Source organism: Cyrtonyx montezumae, unplaced genomic scaffold, assembly GCF_038088225.1.
Source record: "Cyrtonyx montezumae isolate F1298 unplaced genomic scaffold, pur_monq_1.0 scaffold_3, whole genome shotgun sequence".
In the NCBI taxonomy this organism is placed as follows: domain Eukaryota; kingdom Metazoa; phylum Chordata; class Aves; order Galliformes; family Odontophoridae; genus Cyrtonyx; species Cyrtonyx montezumae.
The window spans coordinates 108,930,653-108,952,477 of NW_027072034.1; the positions used below are offsets into that span (position 1 = coordinate 108,930,653).

The following is a 21,825-nucleotide window of genomic DNA, read 5'->3' on the forward strand; positions in this document are numbered from 1 at the left end:
AAAAACAAAAAAACAAACAAACAAACAAAAAAAAACCAAGCAGAATCCATTAATTTACAAGTAGACAAAAAGGCTTAAGTGCAGTGAGAACTGTTGGAGATATATCATAGACTGGCTTAGGTTGAAGGAGAACTCAAAGCCCACCCCATCCTGCCCCCTGACATGGGCAGGGCTGTCACCCACCAGCTCAGGCAATCCAGAGCCCCATCCAACCTGACCTTGAACCTCCAGAATTGGGGCACCCACAGCTTCTCTGGGCAGCTGTGCCAGCATCTCACCTCCCTCTGTGAAAAATTTCCCGAACAACTAACCTAAACCTCCCTTCTTTTAGTTTAAAGCCATACTCCCTTGTCATATTCCATCTACCCACATTAAAAGATTATTTACTTTCTGTTTATTCACTCCTTCTAAGTTTTGGAAAGCTGCAACAAAGTCACCTTGGACCCTACTCTTCTCTGGGCTGAGCAAGCCAAGCTCTGTCAGCCTGACTTGGTTTCTGAACTTCATTTTATTTCCTTTAGTTGAATGTATTTTCTCTTTGGAATACACAGAAAAAAAAAATCCAAGATGTCCTGGGAACTGTTACAGAATAAGCAGATATTTAAAAGGAATTCCTAGTTACTAGCACATAGCACATATCAGAGGTTATTCAAATCATATTGGTGACAAAGCACACCTTAGAATCACATTTCAAAAGTCTACTTTTCAAGTTAATGCTACTATTCTTTTAGAATTTCCTATTGAGATATGAAGTTGTGTTACTCTGTACATATGGTCATCTACAAATGCAGATTTTCTATCTTGATAAGCTGCCAAGTGTCACTATCATCTGAAGACTTTATAACCACTTATAGAAAGAGCAAATATCTCACATTTCCATATCATGAGATGTCTGCTATACAGTTGGAAATACAATAAAAATATGAAAGGATAAAGGGGGAGTGGGAATTTTTCCTTCAGTTTTTGTGAGTTGAATGATGTTGACACACTTTCGATCTCAGAAACTAATAAAAATGATGAAAGTCATTAAAATAGTGTTAAAAAAAACCGTATTGATAAACTACATAAAACAAACAAACAAACAAACACAAGGGATAATTAGGGAGAATGTGTATTAACATAACAGTGCTAATTGGGAAGAGTAAACATTAAAGTGAGCAATGCCACGTTCTTAAAAGGACTCACAAATAACTACTGATTTTCACGGGAAACAAACCTGTCTCCTCATCAGCACCTCAGTCCTATAAACAAATTACAGGGACTATTGGGTGAGAGGCAGACGCGGCAGAAACAAAGGAGTTAATCTCACCACCCCCCCCCCCCCAAGGAGAACGCAAAACGAAAATTAAGATAAAAAATAAACTAAACGTAAAACGTAGACATAATATTGCTGCGCCGTCCCTAAAAACGACAGATTTCCATTAACGGTTCCGCACGGCCCCAGCCGTCCGGAACTTTGCCCGAGCGCCGGGAAACGGCGGCGGCGGAGCTCCGAGGAGGGAGGTGGGAGCCGCGCTCCGACCCCGCCACTGCCGCCATTGGTTGGCATTTGCTGCAGAGCCGCAGCCGCCGCCGATCCGCTCCCACGCCGGCACCGAGCGCCGCCACAACGGCGACGAGAAGCCGGGCGGTACAGAGACAGACGGAGGCGGAGGCGGAGGCGGAGGCGGAGCCGCAGCGAGGCCGGGCCGCAAACTCGTCGCCGCAACGCCCGGAGACGGCCAACCGTGGAAACCGGGCCGCCCGCAGACGCGGCGCAGCGCAGCGCCCGCTCCCTCCCAGAACCGGGGAGGGAGAGCAGCGAAGGCCCCGCCCTCACGGTGCACTGCCGCAGTTCTCAACCAGGTCGGACCGCCGGCAATATAGATGCGCGCTGAGGGCCGTTCCCGCCACAGCTGCTGTGGAAGGCGAGTGGTTGATCATGTCTGGCAGAGGCAAGGGCGGGAAGGGGCTCGGCAAGGGGGGAGCCAAGCGGCACCGCAAAGTGCTGCGCGACAACATCCAGGGCATCACCAAGCCGGCCATCCGCCGCCTGGCGCGGCGCGGCGGCGTCAAGCGCATCTCGGGGCTCATCTACGAGGAGACGCGCGGCGTGCTCAAGGTCTTCCTCGAGAACGTCATCCGCGACGCCGTCACCTACACCGAGCACGCCAAGAGGAAGACGGTCACGGCCATGGACGTGGTCTATGCGCTCAAGCGCCAGGGACGCACCCTCTACGGCTTCGGCGGATAAAGTTACCTGACGTTACGATCGGCTTTTAAAACAACCCAAAGGCTCTTTTCAGAGCCGCCCACGTTATCAATAGAAGAGCCTTTATCGCTATTTTATGCAGTAACATAGTTTAGTGCAGAGTAGAGCTTTTGTCCATTTTCCAACAGTTTATGGGGAAATAAGGATATCATGGGGCCAGCTGTAGAGTGTTGTTCGCTGTTGCATTCTCGTGGTTGAGGGAGATTATCTTCAGCTCCATCCAGTCCGAGAACGTGGGTCAGTCACAAGAGAAATTCAGGGCGGGTGCTGTCTGAGATTTGTTCTCAGTCAACAGTTGCAAAATGCAGCCCCTGCAGGGAGGCTTATAAAATGGCTGTGCTTTGGCTTATCAAGCCTGTTACGTATGCGAGAAAAAAAGGCCGTGATTGCTTCATAGGGCTTCAAGGACAGGGAAAGGGCGGGTCTTGCTTTAACTGACTACCTCCTTTCCCTTAGGCTACAGCCCCGCAATTCTCCCGCCCCCTCTTATCCCTCTTCAGGCATCTCGACACAGTAACTGAGAGCTATCACCCGCACGCTAACCCGTAGGCAACCAAAAAGCGAAGCTTAGATCTTAAGACCTCCCCCTGTTCCCAATATTCGGTATTCGGCCCCACCGAGATCACTGAAAAGAGCACTCCGCACGGAGTGCGCAACTGGCCGCCAGGGCGGTGATACAGCTCTCCACAGTGGAAACGTGGTGGCTCTTAAAAGAGCCTTTGGGGTCGGCGGCAGAAGGACGGCAGCCTCAGGCGCGCTCCCCGCGGATGCGGCGGGCGAGCTGGATGTCCTTGGGCATGATGGTGACGCGCTTGGCGTGGATGGCACACAGGTTGGTGTCCTCGAAGAGCCCCACCAGGTAGGCCTCGCTCGCCTCCTGCAGCGCCATGACGGCCGAGCTCTGGAAGCGCAGGTCGGTCTTGAAGTCCTGCGCGATCTCGCGCACCAGGCGCTGGAAGGGCAGCTTGCGGATCAGCAGCTCCGTGGACTTCTGGTAGCGGCGGATCTCGCGCAGCGCCACCGTGCCGGGCCGGTAGCGGTGCGGCTTCTTCACGCCGCCCGTGGCCGGCGCGCTCTTGCGGGCCGCCTTGGTGGCCAGCTGCTTGCGGGGCGCCTTCCCGCCCGTCGACTTACGCGCCGTCTGCTTCGTACGCGCCATTGCTGTAAGCGCTTTACAAACTAAAAGGCGAGTAAGCTGCCGCAACTCTTTCTTATAGTAGACGAAACCCCGCCCCCTCGCCTCTGATTGGTCAACAAAGCAACGAATGTAATTGGCTGACTCGAAGCCTCCCGCAAATAGCAGGCTGCAAAGAAGCTCGCAGTCCTTTAACCCATCGGGTTGTTTTTTCAGAGTATTTACTGTTGTGTTCCTCTCAAGTTACACGCGACTTCATGCTGCAGGTCATATTTCTTACTCGAAACGCAGCCTTGTATAATAGTTTTAGCGTTGAAGTGCCAAAGCATTTGACTTTTTCAGAAACCCTTCCCTAAACTCAGTGAAGCGTCCGAGAGCAAAGTACTTGGTGCTCTCGCTCTAGAACACAAACCAGAAAAAGCAGCTTTTCGGATACAGCAAGGTTTGTGATGACCTGCTGAATGGATTGCTAAAAGCAAAACATGAAACACATCGTAGGCTTGTTTTTACAGCATGTTAGTATCTGACTAGTTCTGCAGCGTAAACGAGGGGAGTGAGAATGCTATGCATTGCTGAAGGAGACCACGACGGAAGACAATGAAGTGAAAATAAGAAGAGCTTCTCATGAACCAATGGAAACTGAAAAGCGTAATGTCGGGGTTTAACAATTGAAAAGTGGCATTCGAAACACCAGGGGGTTAACGCGGGGTTTTCAAATTGGACCAATGGTGTTTCTCCTTCCTGTCAGCCAATGGCGATGGAGCGGTGGGTATAAAAGAGGTCAGGAGGGGGACGAATTTGAGATTCGTTACGGTTTGTTTGGTCAGTGCCCTAGGAGGAGCCCGGGATGGCGCGCACGAAGCAGACGGCGCGTAAGTCGACGGGCGGGAAGGCGCCCCGCAAGCAGCTGGCCACCAAGGCGGCCCGCAAGAGCGCGCCGGCCACGGGCGGCGTGAAGAAGCCGCACCGCTACCGGCCCGGCACGGTGGCGCTGCGCGAGATCCGCCGCTACCAGAAGTCCACGGAGCTGCTGATCCGCAAGCTGCCCTTCCAGCGCCTGGTGCGCGAGATCGCGCAGGACTTCAAGACCGACCTGCGCTTCCAGAGCTCGGCCGTCATGGCGCTGCAGGAGGCGAGCGAGGCCTACCTGGTGGGGCTCTTCGAGGACACCAACCTGTGTGCCATCCACGCCAAGCGCGTCACCATCATGCCCAAGGACATCCAGCTCGCCCGCCGCATCCGCGGGGAGCGCGCCTGAGGCTGCCGTCCTTCTGCCGCCGACCCCAAAGGCTCTTTTAAGAGCCACCACGTTTCCACTGTGGAGAGCTGTATCACTGCCCTGGTGGCCAGTTGCGCACTCCGTGCGGAGTGCTCTTTTCAGTGCTCTCGGTGGGGCCGATTATCATGAAAGGAGAGCAGGGGGGAGGTCCTTAAATCCTATCTGCTCTTACTGCTTCCTGTCCTTACGAAGGTTTTGTTCGCGGTGGGGGAAGTGGAATTGAGGGTGGGGCGGTTCCTGCAGAGGCTTTCCTCTCAGGAGGGGTGGGAGGGGAAACCACTGAAACCGGTTTCTTTCGGGATCTGTCCTTTGTTCCTTGGGTGCTGTGTGCACTGACTCGTTTCCTCCCACGCCTCCCTACTTTATTTCTCCGCGCACGAAACGGAGCTAAATGGAGGAATAAATGGCACTGTTTTGTGAGCCTCCCGCCTGATGCTCCACTCTTGCGGGCGTTTGCTGAGACGCCCCTTTCACAGCAGCGCGTCGCCGGGGTCCTGGTTTCCTCCCATAGCTGTTACCCGCATTCTCGAGAAGGTCATGGAATTCCTACAATTGGCTTTTTGTTTTTCAGGTACTCCTAAGTACATGATAGGTGTTACCGGGATAGATAGCTTGTGCTTTGACTAGTGGTAAGGGAGTTATCGCACTGAGGATCCAATTTCTCACTAACTGAATCAATGCATTAAACAGCGATAAAGGCTCTTCTATTGATAACGTGGGCGGCTCTGAAAAGAGCCTTTGAGTTGTTCTAAAAGCCGATTGTAACGTCAGGTAACTTTATCCGCCGAAGCCGTAGAGGGTGCGTCCCTGGCGCTTGAGCGCATAGACCACGTCCATGGCCGTGACCGTCTTCCTCTTGGCGTGCTCGGTGTAGGTGACGGCGTCGCGGATGACGTTCTCGAGGAAGACCTTGAGCACGCCGCGCGTCTCCTCGTAGATGAGCCCCGAGATGCGCTTGACGCCGCCGCGCCGCGCCAGGCGGCGGATGGCCGGCTTGGTGATGCCCTGGATGTTGTCGCGCAGCACTTTGCGGTGCCGCTTGGCTCCCCCCTTGCCGAGCCCCTTCCCGCCCTTGCCTCTGCCAGACATGATCAACCACTCGCCTTCCACAGCAGCTGTGGCGGGAACGGCCCTCAGCGCGCATCTATATTGCCGGCGGTCCGACCTGGTTGAGAACTGCGGCAGTGCACCGTGAGGGCGGGGCCTTCGCTGCTCTCCCTCCCCGGTTCTGGGAGGGAGCGGGCGCTGCGCTGCGCCGCGTCTGCGGGCGGCCCGGTTTCCACGGTTGGCCGTCTCCGGGCGTTGCGGCGACGAGTTTGCGGCCCGGCCTCGCTGCGGCTCCGCCTCCGCCTCCGTCTGTCTCTGTACCGCCCGGCTTCTCGTCGCCGTTGTGGCGGCGCTCGGTGCCGGCGTGGGAGCGGATCGGCGGCGGCTGCGGCTCTGCAGCAAATGCCAACCAATGGCGGCAGTGGCGGGGTCGGAGCGCGGCTCCCATCTCCCTCCTCGGAGCTCCGCCGCCTCCGTTTCCCGGCGCTCGGGTAAAGGTGCTCCAGTCCCATGTTTGTTTCTTTTTTTCCTCTTATGAATCTCTACTGCTTTCCCTATTTTATCATTAATAGTTTTTCTTGGTAATTGCTCGATGCTTTTCCTTTGATTTATTATATTTGTATTTCATTCTTCATCCTTTTTCATCCCTTTCTTTTGAACTTAACCGTATGCTGGACACAGCCAGGCCTCTCACTTCCCACGTTTTCAAATTCTACTGCAAAAGTATTCTGACAAGCCGTGAGTCCGTGTCCACTTTGTTAAATTATATTGCACAAGACTGTATAATCTTTACATCTCATAGGTTTTCTGAAGTCTTTTGGACTTCCACTGAGTTTAGAAAGATGCATGCATTATTATAACTTTTAATAAATTTAATCCTCATTAATAAATGGATTAATAGTTTGAGAAGATTTTGAGAAAAACAAAAGTATCCATTTAGCTCCTTTTTTTCTCCCTTGTTTACATTACAGAATGAATGTAACACTGCAGAAAGCTTCACAGTTTCTTTATCATTTGACTGTATGGTTCCCCACCTATCCCTTCTCTCCCTATTTCACATGCTATACTTTTCCCTGGCTGTGATCAGTGTGTTTCTCCCTATACTTGTCCACACTCAAAGGACATCTGTTATTCTTCAAGACTGCTGACAGTATTTATTTTTTCTGTCTCGTGGTATAATTCTTTTCAGTTATGACTGACTTGTTTGTTTCTCTTTGTACATTTTCTTTTATAGCTTTGCTTTCATTAACCTAATAACTTTATAAGAATAACATCAAAATCATTCAGAGTCTCCAGGTAAACATTTTTCTATGCTTGTTGTGAATTAGTGGGAATATGTATCCTGCGTTGCAATCTGCCCTATCTGCCTCCCATACTGAATGTGGTTGAATGCTTCTTTGCCAAATGGTTGAAATCTCTTTTAGCATCAGTTTCTTCTTTTTGGCTCATTAGAATTCTTTTCTCAGCATTTATTTTGTGTACTTTTTTTTTTTTCCCCGTGAATTTAACCTTTTCTCTTTTTTTTTTTTTCCCTCAGTATCAAATTTCCTTAAATAGCCAACTTCTTATCACAGAATTGTAGGGGATGGAAGGGACCTGTAGGGATCATTGAGTCCAATCCCCCTCCCAAAGCAGCTCCTTAGACCAGGTTGCATGAGTAGGTGTTCTGGTGGGTCTTAAACATCTCCAGAGAAGGAGACTCCACCACCTCTCTGGGTAACCTGTTCCAGTTCTTATCCTTTCCACATCCTGATTGTGACAACCCAACTGAAGAACCAAACTGCTAACAACAGAATTACTCCTTTCCTTGCATAATACTTCATCTACTAATGCCTGCATTTTTGTTACAATCAGTTTTAAACAATCTGTGCAGACATTATAGTATTACACAGGTGTGTATAATAGATTGCTGTATTATGTTGTTGTACTTGAATAATGAGGAAAAAAAATATATTTTTTTCCTAGCTGGGAAATTCAACTTTTGTTTGCCCAATTTTATCTTTCCATACCAAGTGACAAAGTTTCCTGGTTTTACTTCAGTATGTTTATGTGCACTGTATCTTTCTTCGTCTGCTAGTTGTAGTTACAGAGTATATATGTGTGTACTAGTGACATACTAGGGCACTCCTCAACATAGCTAAAATCAAACTAGAGGGAGAGGGGTATGCCATACTTACAGGAGCTCAGGTGTTGCAGTGTTCTGCAAAGCAGAACACATTGCTGAGGAATCTCCATTTATTAAATTCTGAAGTATCACTTCACCTTATCTTTGTCATATTCCACACCCAATGTTTACCCTTTTCTCCTAGGCATTCATTTGTGTGGATTTTGATACTCATACAACCATGAAGTTGTAATTCTGCTTATTGATCCTACTTTTTGTTTGTTTTAAACTATCTTTTTCTGTTAGCTGGGACAGAGTGGGAAGGCTGATGAGCTCCATTTTTTTCCTTCTGGCCTTTCCATGTCACAACCAACATTTCAAGGAGGAGACATAAATTTAGGTGAAATTCAACATTTGTTTTCTTTTCACAGGTCTCCTTTGAGGTTCTGAGGAAACTTGTTCAAATGTTGTCTTCAATGAGGTGAGGGTCTCTTAGGAGGTCTTTCCTGATATGTCTTTTCAATTCATTTGGGGAATTAATTTCAACTTGCATAGTCCTGGTAGTGGCTGTTGTTTTTAATCAGCCAAAGATAATTGTTACAGAAAAGTTGCAACTTGGAGATGATGGATTTGCCTTGCACTGAGGCAGAAGCTTTTGATAAATGTGCTATAGTTCCATCCTGATATATCTGTGAAGGAAAGATATAGACTGTGGTACCCTTCCCAGGGAAATTTGAATGTTCTCAAGGTATAATCACGTGAAATGTGGAGGACTAAGTAAACATGGAGATGAATTTTTGCCTGAAGTGACAATAACAGTGATGAAAATGCTGCAAAATATCTTATTGCAAGCAAATAAACATCAGTTATGTTAATTAAAGAAACACACAAATAATGCCCTGTGTGTCTCAATAAGAATCAAAGATATCAGTTTCCACACAGGCCATCAACCTACACCTGTGTACAGGTCATCTTCCAGGAAGCAGGTCTGCAGGCAAGGGTAGTGGTTACCCTTCAGTATAAAGGAGAATCCTACATGTTTAGCCTGGGAGCTCAGTAGTCCCCTAGATTTCTGCTAGACTGACTTTTGGTCAGCTTAGCCCTTGTTTCTGTTCTCATACAAGTGGAGAAACCTGATGGACCTGGCACCTAGACTGTATGCTCCCTATGGGTCTGTTTGTCTGTCCAGGTACACAACAGCATTCCTTCTGAAGTGAGAATTTGCCTTTGGGCTCTACCTGAATCTGCATGCTGAAGACCACCACTGCTACATTCTAATTAAATTTCCCTTCAGGTGGAAGATGGAAATTCTAATGCCATGTGGATCACAGCAGTTTCTACCACAAGAATTGTGTGATCCATCTCTGATAGATCTTTATAAGCCTCACTAAAAAGTTCTCGCCATTTTAAAAGGATCAAGAACTGCTCCAGTGTATCTGTTAAGTCCTTCAGCAGCTGATAGCTTTAACAAAAACAGGAGGCGTCTGGGACCACTGAGTTGTGTGGACTGCACTGCTCACACAGACACAAGGACAGGGTTCATAGAATCATTGGGTTGGTGGGGACTCTTAAAGGCTGTCTGATCCAACTCCACAGCAATGAATGGGGAAGCTACAGCTTGATCAGGGTGCTCAGAACTTCCCCCACCAGCCTGACCTTGGGTGTCTCCAGGGATGGGACAGCCCCCACGTCTCTGAGCAACCTGTGCCAATGCCTCACTACCCTGTCTGTAAAACATGTTTTTTTCTTCTTTCTAATCTATTTTTTCCCTCTTAGTTTGAAAACATTTCCCCCTGTCCTGTCACAGTGGGCACTGCTGAAGAGTCTGTTCTCTTCCCTCCCACATTTCTCCATGTTACCTTTACAGCATTCACATCTTGGTCTCTCCAAGCTTTAGGTGTTTTGGAGGTTACTGAATGGAAAAAAAAATCAGCTTCTTTAGAACATAGCTTTCAGTTTCACTGTTTGCCCTCCCACCCCTGGTCCCTGATCATAATGTTGCTATCTTCCACCTCACTGCAGCCTACAAGTTGATTATAATGAAAATATCCTGTCACACCTTCAAGCCGTAAGTGAATAACTGAGTAATTTGTCTCTTTAATGCTCAGGAGCCCTGCAATGAAACTCACTGTCAGGAGTCACCAGAAAAGGAATGGGCGCAACAGAGGATACTTTATTTCTGTACCATTGCATCACTGTGGAACATAGTTGCACTGTGAGTACTCATCTGTTGGATGGAACTGTGTCTGCATTTACTTTTTCCAAACGAAGAGCTGAAGGTGATGAGCAAAAAGGTGAGGGTGGCTCCATCTCTCCCCTCTACAGAAATAACTCCTGAGGAATGCAGCTGCTTACATAACGGTGAGCACTTCCTAATGCTGAGGTTAAAGCATTATCACAATTTTTGTACTTCCAGGTCGGTGCTATCAGATGCCATCCTATGTATGCTCAAAGATTTAGTGTGCAGTCAGGCATCAAGTTTTCCAGTACAGAAAGAACAAGGAAGAAATGCTTTGACAAGAGCAGGCTCTTTGCAGAAGCTGTTTATCAGGGAGCTTGCACTGCTGTTCAATTCCTGTTGTGGAGGTTGCAGAATGAAAACAATACTTGGTAGCAGAGCAAAGTGGTAACCCAACCCTGACTGCTCCTCAGCTGATTATCCCACACAGTAGTCACAACCTGGAGAAACTGCAGATTAAGCAACACTGACAGAAAGTCCCAGCAGCACTGGAAGTATTCAGAGAGAATTTTTGAAGATGCAAACAGTAAAGAAAAGGCACAATGAATCAGCTACCTTTTTCATCAGCATTGTTTGTTACTATTGAATATGTGACTTTTTTTTTTTTTTTTTCCATTTTCCCTACCAAAGCAGAGTTTTTGCTGCACTGATTTGTGGAATCAGCTCTATAACACCAGTGAGGTTACAAAGCAGTGTTTATTCAGCGATGTGCCTGTGCCAGGTGCAAGGGGGATTACTCCACCTAACTTGCATACCCATAAGCAAAAGCTTCTTGCATGTAAAAGAGATTTCCCAGAGTTTGTATACATACTCATTATATTTCTGAGAACTCCTCTGCATGCTGTCCCTCTTCCTTGAGCTTGGGCTGTCAGCTGGAGGGGGCTTTTCCTGGTGGTCATTAGATGAAAGCTTGTAGTCTTCCTCACTGTCAACTTTTCACCTTCCCTTGGGGGCTACCCCTAACCAGTTGCTACTTGATTTGCAGTTGTCTTATATCTACCTAAAGTCTGTCAAGCATCATACCGAGTTCCTCCCAAACATCCCTCTGAATACGTTTTTGCTACAGATCCATATGTTTGAAATATCCTTTGTTTTCATTCCTCTTGCTCAGCTCACTTCTGCAACTTTTATGCCTCAGCATTTGCACAGCTGTGAAGGAAACAACTTCGAGACACCAATCTCTTCATTTATGTTTCCAGAACGTGGGCATTGGTGCCTCTGAAGTCGTATGAAAGTAGTCAGGTGATTTTCTTTCACATTTCCTGACATTTAACTTGATCATGCACTACATACCTGAGAGAAATCAACAGCAATATCAATGACTAATTTTAATCTCCTTTGGTGCCTGAGTAGTTGGCTTTCAAAGGAACATGAACAGGAATGTACTGATGATATTATTCAAAAAGTTTCTCTGCATTGCACCAGATTTGCAAATATTTCTAGTTGATTATATTCTCACTTACAGAAAGTTATTAGAGGAAAAGGAGACCAATACATATATGAAAGAATTTGAGGGTAACCTATGGAAAGATTGACGAGTATTTATTCTTTGTATAAAATGTTACACAGTCACGGCATCAGATAAGTTTTACTCAGTTTAATAGAGTTGCCTTCAAGAACAGAGAATTCGTTTTCTCTCTCTCTATATATGTATGCACACACATATTCAAATTAGGCAAATTATCTCACATACTTGGTAAACACCACAGTCCAAAGAAACTTCTCCAGAAAGGTAGTAGAAAAAATCATACCTTCATTTAAGATGCTGGTGTTTATGCTCTGCAGAGAGGTCCTATTACAGAGCAATCCAACAGCTTTTTCAATAAAACTGTGTATCTTTTTGGAGGAAAAGGCTTCTCATATATATATATGTATATATGAGCTTTATAACCTAACCCTGGGTTATAGAGCTTTTTTTTCTTTGCAAATCAATAGCAACTTACACAGTGAGGGAAGCACACAGCAGCACAATTGTTATGTACTCATGATCCACCACTACCTCAGTGTTTTAGTGCCTATTATCATGCGAACAGCCCGTGCTGCTGGAAGCACATTTGTGTTGGGGGGGTGGGGGGATGACATCCCAGGGGAAAACAAACATAACGAAACAAAAAAAAAACAACAGCATGCACATTCGTCCCTGCTGCATGAACGAGGAAAACGGGAAAGAAAAAAATAAAAAAATAATCCATCAGACACCGTTCAGGGAGAAGACTCAGGAGGCAGGAGGGCAGCTCCCCGACCACGGGACGACAGAAACCGTTTTCCGCGCGGACCCAAACGCTGTTTGGTTCGCTCTGATTGGCCGCCATAGGAAAGGGGCGGAACTTCTGCCCCACGGATTCGCGCCGTAGGGGCGCGCCCCATGCACGGCCGCTTCCCAGTGACCGGCAGCAGGGCGGGGAGAGGGGGAAGGGGGTGACCAATGGCCGCCGTACTCCATCAGTATTTTCGTTTCTATTGATTTTCAGAGAAAGTAACTGTAAACTCCTAGCGGAATGGGCCTATGTTATTAATGATGACAATCAGACTCCTTCCATAAGCATAAAGATACGAGTTAAGTCAGTTTCCAAAGAAACGGCAAAACCGGCATTTAAACTGAGACGTTCCTGCTCTTTTTGGGAAAGTGTGGGTGGCTCTGAAAAGAGCCTTTGGGTTGTTTGCTGTTTAGAGCTTCACTTGGCCTTGGCCTTGTGGCTGTCGGTCTTCTTGGGCAGCAGCACGGCCTGGATGTTGGGCAGCACCCCACCCTGCGCGATGGTGACCTTGCCCAGCAGCTTGTTGAGCTCCTCGTCGTTGCGGATGGCCAGCTGCAGGTGGCGGGGGATGATGCGCGTCTTCTTGTTGTCGCGGGCCGCGTTGCCCGCCAGCTCCAGGATCTCGGCCGTCAGGTACTCCAGCACGGCCGCCAGGTACACCGGGGCGCCGGCGCCCACCCGCTCGGCGTAGTTGCCCTTGCGCAGCAGCCGGTGCACGCGGCCCACGGGGAACTGCAGCCCGGCCCGCGACGAGCGCGACTTGGCCTTGGCGCGCGCCTTCCCGCCCTGCTTCCCGCGGCCAGACATACCTTCGTCAAGCAACGGAACAAGAAAAAAAACACCAGAAACACAAAACACGACACCACGGAAGTCTACATCACACAAGCCCTACATGCCGTCCTTTTATCCCTTCCTGCTGGGGTAGTGTGGCACTTCTGATTGGTGGAGACAGCGATTGTGAAATCAACCAATGGCAACAGCGATAAGATATCGACCAATTGAAAACCGCGAGTGTTCTGACGTCAAAGTGCCGCGATGTCCAATAGGAAGGAAGAGCCTCGAGTCTTCTCATTTGCATACCGCCTCTATAACTACGGGCGGCGGCGCCATTGTACTTGCGTTCATTCTGAGGTACAGGCAGCGGCGAGAGCGAGCGATGCCGGAGCCAGCAAAATCGGCTCCTGCCCCCAAAAAGGGCTCCAAAAAAGCGGTCACTAAAACCCAAAAGAAAGGTGACAAAAAACGTAGAAAGACGAGAAAAGAAAGTTACTCGATCTACGTGTACAAGGTGCTGAAGCAGGTGCACCCCGACACGGGCATCTCGTCCAAAGCCATGGGCATCATGAACTCGTTCGTCAACGACATCTTCGAGCGTATCGCTGGCGAGGCGTCGCGCCTGGCGCACTACAACAAGCGCTCGACCATCACGTCGCGGGAGATCCAGACGGCCGTGCGGCTGCTGCTGCCCGGCGAGCTGGCCAAGCACGCCGTGTCCGAGGGCACCAAGGCGGTCACCAAGTACACCAGCTCCAAGTAGAGCAGTCCGGACCTTTGTTTTTAACCCAAAGGCTCTTTTCAGAGCCACCCACGCTTTCAATAAAAGAGTGGTTCACAGATGCGTGTTGGTGAGTGGTGCTGCTATTCGGTATTGTCTTTGATCTTTAGAGTCGGTCGACCTGATTCGTGGTGAAGAAACGCTTGTCGCTTGTGCTTCATTGTGGTGATTTGTGTGACAGGTACTCTGGTGCAGTTACATATATAAAGATAGCATGGTATTCACATCAAACTTAAAACCAATTACCGTTGTTATTTCAGTTCTGAGTTTTAAGCAAATAGTTAGATACACTTGCATGTTGCCTTCTCAATTTGAAACAATGCGGCTCTTGTTGCAACTACAGCCCTGAAAGCCGCATTCACATTGTTAATCACACACCCTTTTCAGCACTGCCGCCCCTTCCCAGGGGCTCTGCCATGGGTAATGAACCGTTGTTTTGGGTCTCCACGGGGACCGCACCGGCTCGTATGCGATGTGGCGTAGTTCACTTTCCTGTCTATCAATATAACGGGAACCCCTGGGGACAGAGGGATGTTTGTCCAGCGCTAACACTGAGTAGCAGACTTAAAAACTTAAAAAAGGAAAAGTGAAATTGTGTTCATGAGAAAAAGTGAGCCAGAGCCGCTTATGAAATGCGGGTGATAGGGAGAATGCTGCTTTCGGAAAGAGCTTTTCACGCAGGCACTGACATCCTGGCTGCGGGACAGATGGCCGCATCCCGCTCTGCCGACGGAAGACTGCGACTGCTGAGCGCTCCGCCGCAGGAAGGGAAGGGCCGGGGGTGGCTCTGCCTCCAGAGGGGCAGGGACTGCGGAGCGGGAAGGCACCAGCACCTCCCGATGAGCGCGGGCTTTTCAAATCCTCACCGCTGGCCAATGGGGTGGCCGCCACTCCGCCAGCCAATCAGAGGGCGCCCTTGTCTATAAATAAGAGGGGTCTCGCAGCAGCTTGTGTGTACCGTTTCTTTTCTCACTACCGATCGGGTGCTGCAGGAGCGATGGCGCGCACGAAGCAGACGGCGCGTAAGTCGACGGGCGGGAAGGCGCCCCGCAAGCAGCTGGCCACCAAGGCGGCCCGCAAGAGCGCGCCGGCCACGGGCGGCGTGAAGAAGCCGCACCGCTACCGGCCCGGCACGGTGGCGCTGCGCGAGATCCGCCGCTACCAGAAGTCCACGGAGCTGCTGATCCGCAAGCTGCCCTTCCAGCGCCTGGTGCGCGAGATCGCGCAGGACTTCAAGACCGACCTGCGCTTCCAGAGCTCGGCCGTCATGGCGCTGCAGGAGGCGAGCGAGGCCTACCTGGTGGGGCTCTTCGAGGACACCAACCTGTGTGCCATCCACGCCAAGCGCGTCACCATCATGCCCAAGGACATCCAGCTCGCCCGCCGCATCCGTGGGGAGCGCGCCTGAGCTCCTGGCAAAGGAATCTTTGACTATCGAAAACCCAAAGGCTCTTTTAAGAGCCGCCACAGGGCCACTAAAAAGAGCTGTAAACTCTTTAACCTATAGAGGATTTACTACTGCACGTGTTGCGGGTGGCCTTTTGTCGACTAGGAGTTCCTGAGGTAAGTGCAAAGTAAAACATTGTTTTTTAAGCGGTTGAGAGTCAGATACATACATCGATTAAATTCTGTTTTAGTGAATGGGCAAAAGTTCGCTCATAGGAAAAGCTTATCGATCGCACTAGTGGACTTGCTTTTTAGCTACTGGGGGAAAGGTTTTTGCGGGCTTTGCCAAGCTGAAAACAAATCTGCCTCACTTCTAAAGGTGGGTGTTACTGTATGTAATGTTAGCTCTTAAAGCTGTCGTGAACGTATAAATGCAAGTTTGTATTCACAAATTGTTTTCTTCTTCGATTACTGTGTATTACGAGGCAAGTATGTAGTTAGTTGCCCTAAATATTATTTTGTAGCTTTTATTTCTTTTAAGAGCATTATTTAGAATTTATTAATCCTACAGTTAAAAACACTGTTACATTTTGTTTGTTTCTTTGTTCTATTTAGGGCTTGAATTCTGAAACAGCACTGTCTCCATAGCTACCTATTCCTGCGTGGGTGCTTTGCCACACATGGTCTGAACATTCCTCTTGCAAGCAAGCTCCTCTTGTTATTCTCTGTCCCTACTTAAAGCTTTTAGTTTACAGTTGAAACCAACGTTTTCTGGAGGAGTGTTGTAACCAATGATTCCTGTACACCTATATGGGGTTTCTGCCTGAGTGCCACTCTCCTGCACGGCTCCTTCCCATCCTACTCAAGATCTATACGCAGTACCCAAAACGCCATTCCTAACCCATTTCCAATTTCCTTTTTTGTCCTCTACTGCTTGTTCAATGCAGCCCTCCTTACGTCCATGTAAAGCAGGGAGCGCCCTGCTCCGCCAGAGCGAATTGGTTCTGCAGCGCTGCACGGGAGTGGGCGGGATACAGTTCTCGCTTATGTGAATGAACGCAGATAGGAGGATTGCTCGGAGGGAATAGGTATATTTCAAAAGCCTCGTGGAGTAAGTCTCGTGTGGGTTTTGTTTTGTTTTGTTGTTTCTTCCTTCTGTATAACTGCTGACACATTTCATTTCAGGAAATGTTCCTTCCTCTGCTTTAGGAACTTTGGGCTCTGCAGCAAAATCCGACCAATCACACTCCTCGGAGCTCCATTTTCTCTACTGTTTGCTTTCCCCCTCCCCCCCTCCTTTCAGCCATTTTCTGTTAAATCTCAGCGCAGTAACCTGGGGTGGAGGGGAGAATCGGTGTGATGGACCTCAGGGTAACACTTCAGAAGACTTGATCAGATCATAGGCAGTTTTATTATTTACCCCTCCCTCCCCCATATTTATTGACATAAGATTTGTGCTTTCAGAACAGATTTTTTTTTTGGCTGTTGATAGCTACTGTTGTTGAAATAATGTGTGTGTATATATATATATATACTATAGCAAAATGGGAAAAATTTCCTGTTTCTCTCTGTTACACCAAGGAGATTCAATAGTTATCAAAATCTCTTCATCGGAATATATTTACAATAAGTTTAATGATAAGAGTGAACCGTGGCAAACAGTGTGCATTTCTAATGTATAATGGACACTGAGTATGTTATAAAAGCTGTGCTAAAGATTACATTTTAGTAGGAGTTTGGGCAAAAAAAAAAAAAAGCTCTTTTTTCTTAATTCATTCGCATTTTTGAGGAGAAGAAGAGCTGAGTTTTATTGGTCAGGATTACTTTTGAGTCAGATCCTAAGAGCTACATTTCTTAATAATTAAAAAAGAAAAATCAACACTTGAGCAGCTGAGAAGAAAGTAGACATGCAAGGATTTTGCAAGAAGAGTAAATTAATATAATCCCTGAATTTGCAATGCCTGAGCCTGAAGAAGATCTGGTGTATAACACAGAAGGGCAGTGATGATAATAATATCAGAGCTGGTTCCAGAGGATCAGACCTGTGGTCAGGAAGAATTTACTGCGTGGAATTAAAGTCTCTAACAGCTGCAATGGTGATACACAGAACCACAGAAGACAGATTTACAGTGGGTTTTGCTCTTTCCTTCTCACAGAAGTGATGAATCCTATCAGCTTGCATATGATGCTGATGTAGTTAGTTGTAAAAGGGCAGAAACACAAATCAGGTCAGACATAAACAGAAAAATAATACATCTGCTCACTGCAATAAATGGATGAGATAAATTCTGGTTGTTTTGCCACGTTCCCTGATCAAGAGCCCTGCTGATGTGATCTGAATCAAATTGCTGCTGGGATAAACCAGTCCAAAAGGGAACATCACCACTGAGGTCCTGCTGACGTTTTCCCTCTTTCATCAGAAATACATAAGACCTGATAAAAATATCTGAGGAAAAAAATAATATCACCTCTTCTTAAGGTATGCATTATTTTAGAAAAGGCTTTAAACAGAAGTCTTTACATGTGAAAAGAGAGGGGTATTTTTTTTTTTAAATCCAAGTGAGCATTGTAATGTAAAATTGCAGAGGGTGGTATGTTTAATCTCCAAAGAGTCAGATGTAACTTCAGCTAAATAGAAGCATCTTGCAGATTGTAAATGTACAAATCTAGAAGTGTGATATAGGCTGTTTATTTAGCTGTGTACAGGGCTGTGCTAAGTCTGTGCTGATGTACATGTGCAGATGAAATACAGACAAAATTTGAGAGCCTTCCAACATCTTTACATATGTGCCCCGTGTCATGAACTTTCAAGACAGTTACAAGCATCTAGTTCTCTGCATTTTTGCATCTTATCCTGAGCATGGCACACACATCCAGCAGGATGGGCCAGCAAAGCTGCACAAAATGCTGTTCTCCAGTAGCTTCAACCTACAAGGTGTATGCTGGAACGATTTCCTCCTTAAACTTTCAAGAAGTGTTAAGTTTGAAACAAAAAATGCAGTTCTAAGGTGTGTTCCCATAGGTTATTGCAGTTATGACATGCTTGTTCTTTTCCTTCTGTCCACTAATCAGTGTATGATACATTTTGAAATTGAATGCTGTTTTCCTTCATTGCATCAGTTTTGATGTTTTCCATCAGTTCTGAGCAGGGTTACAGAACACAATTCTTTATTTTGTTTGTTTTGGTTCATAAGGAAAGCAACACTTCCAGAAAATAAATTATGCTTATTTACATGAACTTGTTCCTTTCCAGTCACTTCAGATATGGTTTTAAAAGTCTATGAGATATGTGATTACACAGGTGCCAAATGAAATGAATGAGACACTAATGTCTTTCTCTCTGAGACTACGGGCAATAATTTCAGTGCAAGACAACACAGAACAGAAGCCTCACCAGACAAAACATCTCTGCACCCAGTGCTGAAACTGGGATTGTTCAGTCTGGAGAGAGGAGGCTCAAGGGAGACCCTGATGCTCTCTACAATGACCTGAAAAGCGGTTGTAGTGAAGTAGGGTTTGGCCTCTTCTCCTAGATGAGTGACAGGATGAAGGGGAATGGTTTTAAGTTGCATCAGGAGAGGTTGATTTTGGATATGAGGAACAATTTATTCTCAGAAAGAGCAGTGCTGCAGTGGCACAGGCTGCCCAGGAGGTGGTGGGGTCACCATCCCTGGAGGTTATCCAGAACTGCATGAGAGCAGTACCATGGGACATGGTCAGTGGGCATAGTGTGGATGGGCTGATGGTTGAAGTAGATGACCTTAGGAATCATTTCTAACCTAATGATTTTATGACTCTAGAATTCTGGAATGTATATTTTTTTTGCCTAAGTAGAAAGTTAATACCACCAATTTTATGAGATTGGATGGCCCTGGAAATTGCACTGAGACCACAGAAGAGGTATTTGAGAACACACTGTATTTGAAGGGCCAGTGCACTTCTAGTTGCTGCTATTTAGTATCTCTCCTCTCCCCCTCCTGCCCTTTTATTTTTTTTATTATTATTTTTTAATCCACATCAGAAATAGTATTTAATAGTTAGTGTTAATCAGATACTTAACTGAAAGTACAGATTAAACTTTCCCCCAACTCACAGCACTGTCCCACTATGTCTGCAAAACTCCACTCCCCTACTGCAGCTCGTACCCTGCCCCTGTCACCTGGAGTGCTACAGTGGAGCTCACACAGCTCCCTGAGACCCTCTCAGGAGCTCCTCCAGGTGTTTGCTGTTACAGAGGAGATGATCTTTTAACTTCTCTTTCCTAAGGTACATTTCCATCACCGCTACATATAGCTGTCACTGTTATGGATGTCTTCATATGTCTTGTTCCACTTTCTTGGAAACATAGAAGGACTGGGGCTGGGGAATAGTAATATAAATTTCTTTACAAACTGTGGAAGTTTTATTTTTCGATTATTTGATATGCATTAAGTGTATATAAATAATGAAAAATATATAAAGACAAAAATGAAGACCCCCAACTACACCCAAAATTCTCCCCTCAAATCCCCTAATTGTGAAGCCAAGAAAACCAACAAGGTAATGTGACACACCAATGAATTATGTCAAGCAGGTGTTCCCTTTGTTTACAGTACTGGGTACATGGGGTTCACTCACCAAACATGCAGCCCCAGGAGAGAAATGACTGCATATTTAAAGGCATAGCACATACATATTCATTACATTCCAAGGACATGGGCAGAAATTCCAAGTGATTGACATCTCTGGTGGTCATGTGAACAAAGTTAAGAGTCATTTTCACTGTAAATTTCTGATGTTAAGCAGGGTATAACCCAAACTGGTTCCAAAGATGTTACATTGAGCTGAGGCATCTGTTATGCCCTTTTATCTTCAAAAACAACACATCCATTCTAGTTTCTTTTCTTAACAAGTTTCATGGCCTCTGTGTTTCATTCTTGAGATTTGATTTATGCAAACCTCTGCCCTTCAGCTTATATCTGCTCAAGTTGTTCTCACAATATGCTTGTGATTCAGTTGTGGTTCTACAATGAGATGAGTATTTTCCGTGTTGGGAAGTAAAGTTCATTAGCTTCTATAAGTCAACCTTACCCACCAAAGTCAAAGTCAGTGAAATTAGGATACACTACTGTATTTTATTGCTAACAATGAAAGAAAAAATAATAGCATCACTGTATTAATTGGCACTTATTTAGCAAGGAGATAAAGGATGGATATGAGAATGTTCCATAGTTTCTCTGCCTCCCCTTGTCCATTAAGGAGCAGAGCAGCACGAGACTCTTGTGCCCCCTGCAGAAACAACCCCGGAGGGGAACGGCTCCATTCACACTACAATCTCTTCTCTCCGGGGTGGGTTCTGGAAGCTCTCTGCTATACTCACATATAGATAAAGATATGACAGATGTGTAAATGTGCATCATATGCAGGAGAAAATACCTATCGCGTTCTAATCCACGCAAAGGAAATTTATAGAACATTTTAAAAAGAAGAGATCCTTTTTATATGTAGCTAAGAATTTCTGTCCCTCGGTCTCTCAAAAAACACACAGGATTCAGTGATAGGAAGAAGCCGGAGGGCGAATAGGAACAAGCCGGCAGACATTAATGAATCCGAGAGACAATTCTGCGCAGAAAAGCATTAACGCGCATTCTTAGAGCAAAACATAAGGCTTCCAAAGAACAACGGAAACCGGGGAGGACGGTCCGTGGGGCGGAGCGGCAGCGCGGAGTACTATCCCCGATTGGCCGGATTTTGCCGCAGACCCCGGGGCGGCAAAGAGGAGGAACGGAATGGGGACGGCAGTGCCGAAGCCCGAAACACGGCTTCCGCAGCAGCCCCCGGCGGAGCCGAAGAACAGTCCCTAGAATCGTCACGCTCACAGGGGGTGGGGAGGAAACGGGGAGGGAAGAAAGTGGGTGGCAGCTCAAACCGAGCTTAACGTCGCCGGCAGCAGACAAAGCCCAAAGGTGCGCGCGGGGTGCAGCACCTTGCGGAAGCACAGCCCAACCGCCCCGCTGCCTCCCGCCCGTGCGAAGCTTTCGCTGAGACGCGCGGGTGGAAAGGGAGGAGACTGAGGCCGAGCCCCGCCCCCCTCCTCTCTCTCAGTTCCCAACCAGGTCGGCTCCCGCGACATATAGCTCCACTCGGCCGAGTTAGTGGCGTGCAGTGTCGTCTGCAGAGGTTGTGCAGCTATGTCTGGCAGAGGCAAGGGCGGGAAGGGGCTCGGCAAGGGGGGCGCCAAGCGGCACCGCAAAGTGCTGCGCGACAACATCCAGGGCATCACCAAGCCGGCCATCCGCCGCCTGGCGCGGCGCGGCGGCGTCAAGCGCATCTCGGGGCTCATCTACGAGGAGACGCGCGGCGTGCTCAAGGTCTTCCTCGAGAACGTCATCCGCGACGCCGTCACCTACACCGAGCACGCCAAGAGGAAGACGGTCACGGCCATGGACGTGGTCTATGCGCTCAAGCGCCAGGGACGCACCCTCTACGGCTTCGGTGGTTAAACGCCCGTTGAAAACCTAACGCTGTCAAAAACACCAAGGCTCTTTTCAGAGCCACCCACGCATTCACAACGAGAGCTGTTCATTACTTA

General features: G+C 47.5%; 5 protein-coding genes across 5 annotated transcripts; 3 read left to right on the forward strand and 2 right to left on the reverse strand.

Moving 5' to 3' along the window:
* Positions 1-1,905: 1,905 nt before the first annotated feature.
* LOC136052629 (uncharacterized) lies at positions 1,906-21,792 on the forward strand. Its single transcript, XM_065742889.1, has 4 exons — positions 1,906-2,207; positions 13,364-13,375; positions 14,813-15,194; positions 21,400-21,792. Exons 1-4 carry the CDS (start codon positions 1,922-1,924, stop codon positions 21,734-21,736), a joined length of 1,017 nt encoding a protein of 338 aa, XP_065598961.1. The 5' UTR covers positions 1,906-1,921; the 3' UTR covers positions 21,737-21,792.
* Positions 2,948-5,770, reverse strand: LOC136052630 (histone H3-like). Its single transcript, XM_065742890.1, has 3 exons — positions 5,466-5,770; positions 3,950-3,970; positions 2,948-3,430 (listed from the first exon to the last, which is right to left on the reverse strand). Exons 1-3 carry the CDS (start codon positions 5,752-5,754, stop codon positions 3,000-3,002), a joined length of 741 nt encoding a protein of 246 aa, XP_065598962.1. The 5' UTR covers positions 5,755-5,770; the 3' UTR covers positions 2,948-2,999.
* Positions 4,234-4,686, forward strand: LOC136052596 (histone H3). Its single transcript, XM_065742851.1, has one exon. The coding sequence runs from the start codon at positions 4,234-4,236 to the stop codon at positions 4,642-4,644; it is 411 nt and encodes a 136-aa protein (XP_065598923.1). The 3' UTR covers positions 4,645-4,686.
* On the reverse strand, positions 12,623-13,144 carry LOC136052605 (histone H2A-IV). Its single transcript, XM_065742861.1, has one exon. It carries the CDS (start codon positions 13,118-13,120, stop codon positions 12,731-12,733), a length of 390 nt encoding a protein of 129 aa, XP_065598933.1. The 5' UTR covers positions 13,121-13,144; the 3' UTR covers positions 12,623-12,730.
* Positions 13,419-13,922, forward strand: LOC136052615 (histone H2B 8). The gene has a single exon (XM_065742872.1). The coding sequence runs from the start codon at positions 13,470-13,472 to the stop codon at positions 13,848-13,850; it is 381 nt and encodes a 126-aa protein (XP_065598944.1). The 5' UTR covers positions 13,419-13,469; the 3' UTR covers positions 13,851-13,922.
* Positions 21,793-21,825: the final 33 nt, after the last annotated feature.

Coding starts and splice junctions, on each gene's coding strand:
- LOC136052605 (XM_065742861.1), bottom strand. CDS start 13,120: ATGTCTGGCCGCGGGAAGCAGGGCGGGAAGGCGCGCGCCAAGGCCAAG.
- LOC136052629 (XM_065742889.1), top strand. CDS start 1,922: ATGTCTGGCAGAGGCAAGGGCGGGAAGGGGCTCGGCAAGGGGGGAGCC. Junction 15,195..21,399: donor CTCTTCGAGGACACCAACCT/GTGTGCCATCCA, acceptor AGTGGCGTGCAG/TGTCGTCTGCAGAGGTTGTG.
- LOC136052596 (XM_065742851.1), top strand. CDS start 4,234: ATGGCGCGCACGAAGCAGACGGCGCGTAAGTCGACGGGCGGGAAGGCG.
- LOC136052630 (XM_065742890.1), bottom strand. CDS start 5,754: ATGTCTGGCAGAGGCAAGGGCGGGAAGGGGCTCGGCAAGGGGGGAGCC. Junction 3,971..5,465: donor GCTCAAGCGCCAGGGACGCA/CCCTCTACGGCT, acceptor GTCTTCCGTCGT/GGTCTCCTTCAGCAATGCAT. Junction 3,431..3,949: donor GTCTCCTTCAGCAATGCATA/GCATTCTCACTC, acceptor CTCGCCTTTTAG/TTTGTAAAGCGCTTACAGCA.
- LOC136052615 (XM_065742872.1), top strand. CDS start 13,470: ATGCCGGAGCCAGCAAAATCGGCTCCTGCCCCCAAAAAGGGCTCCAAA.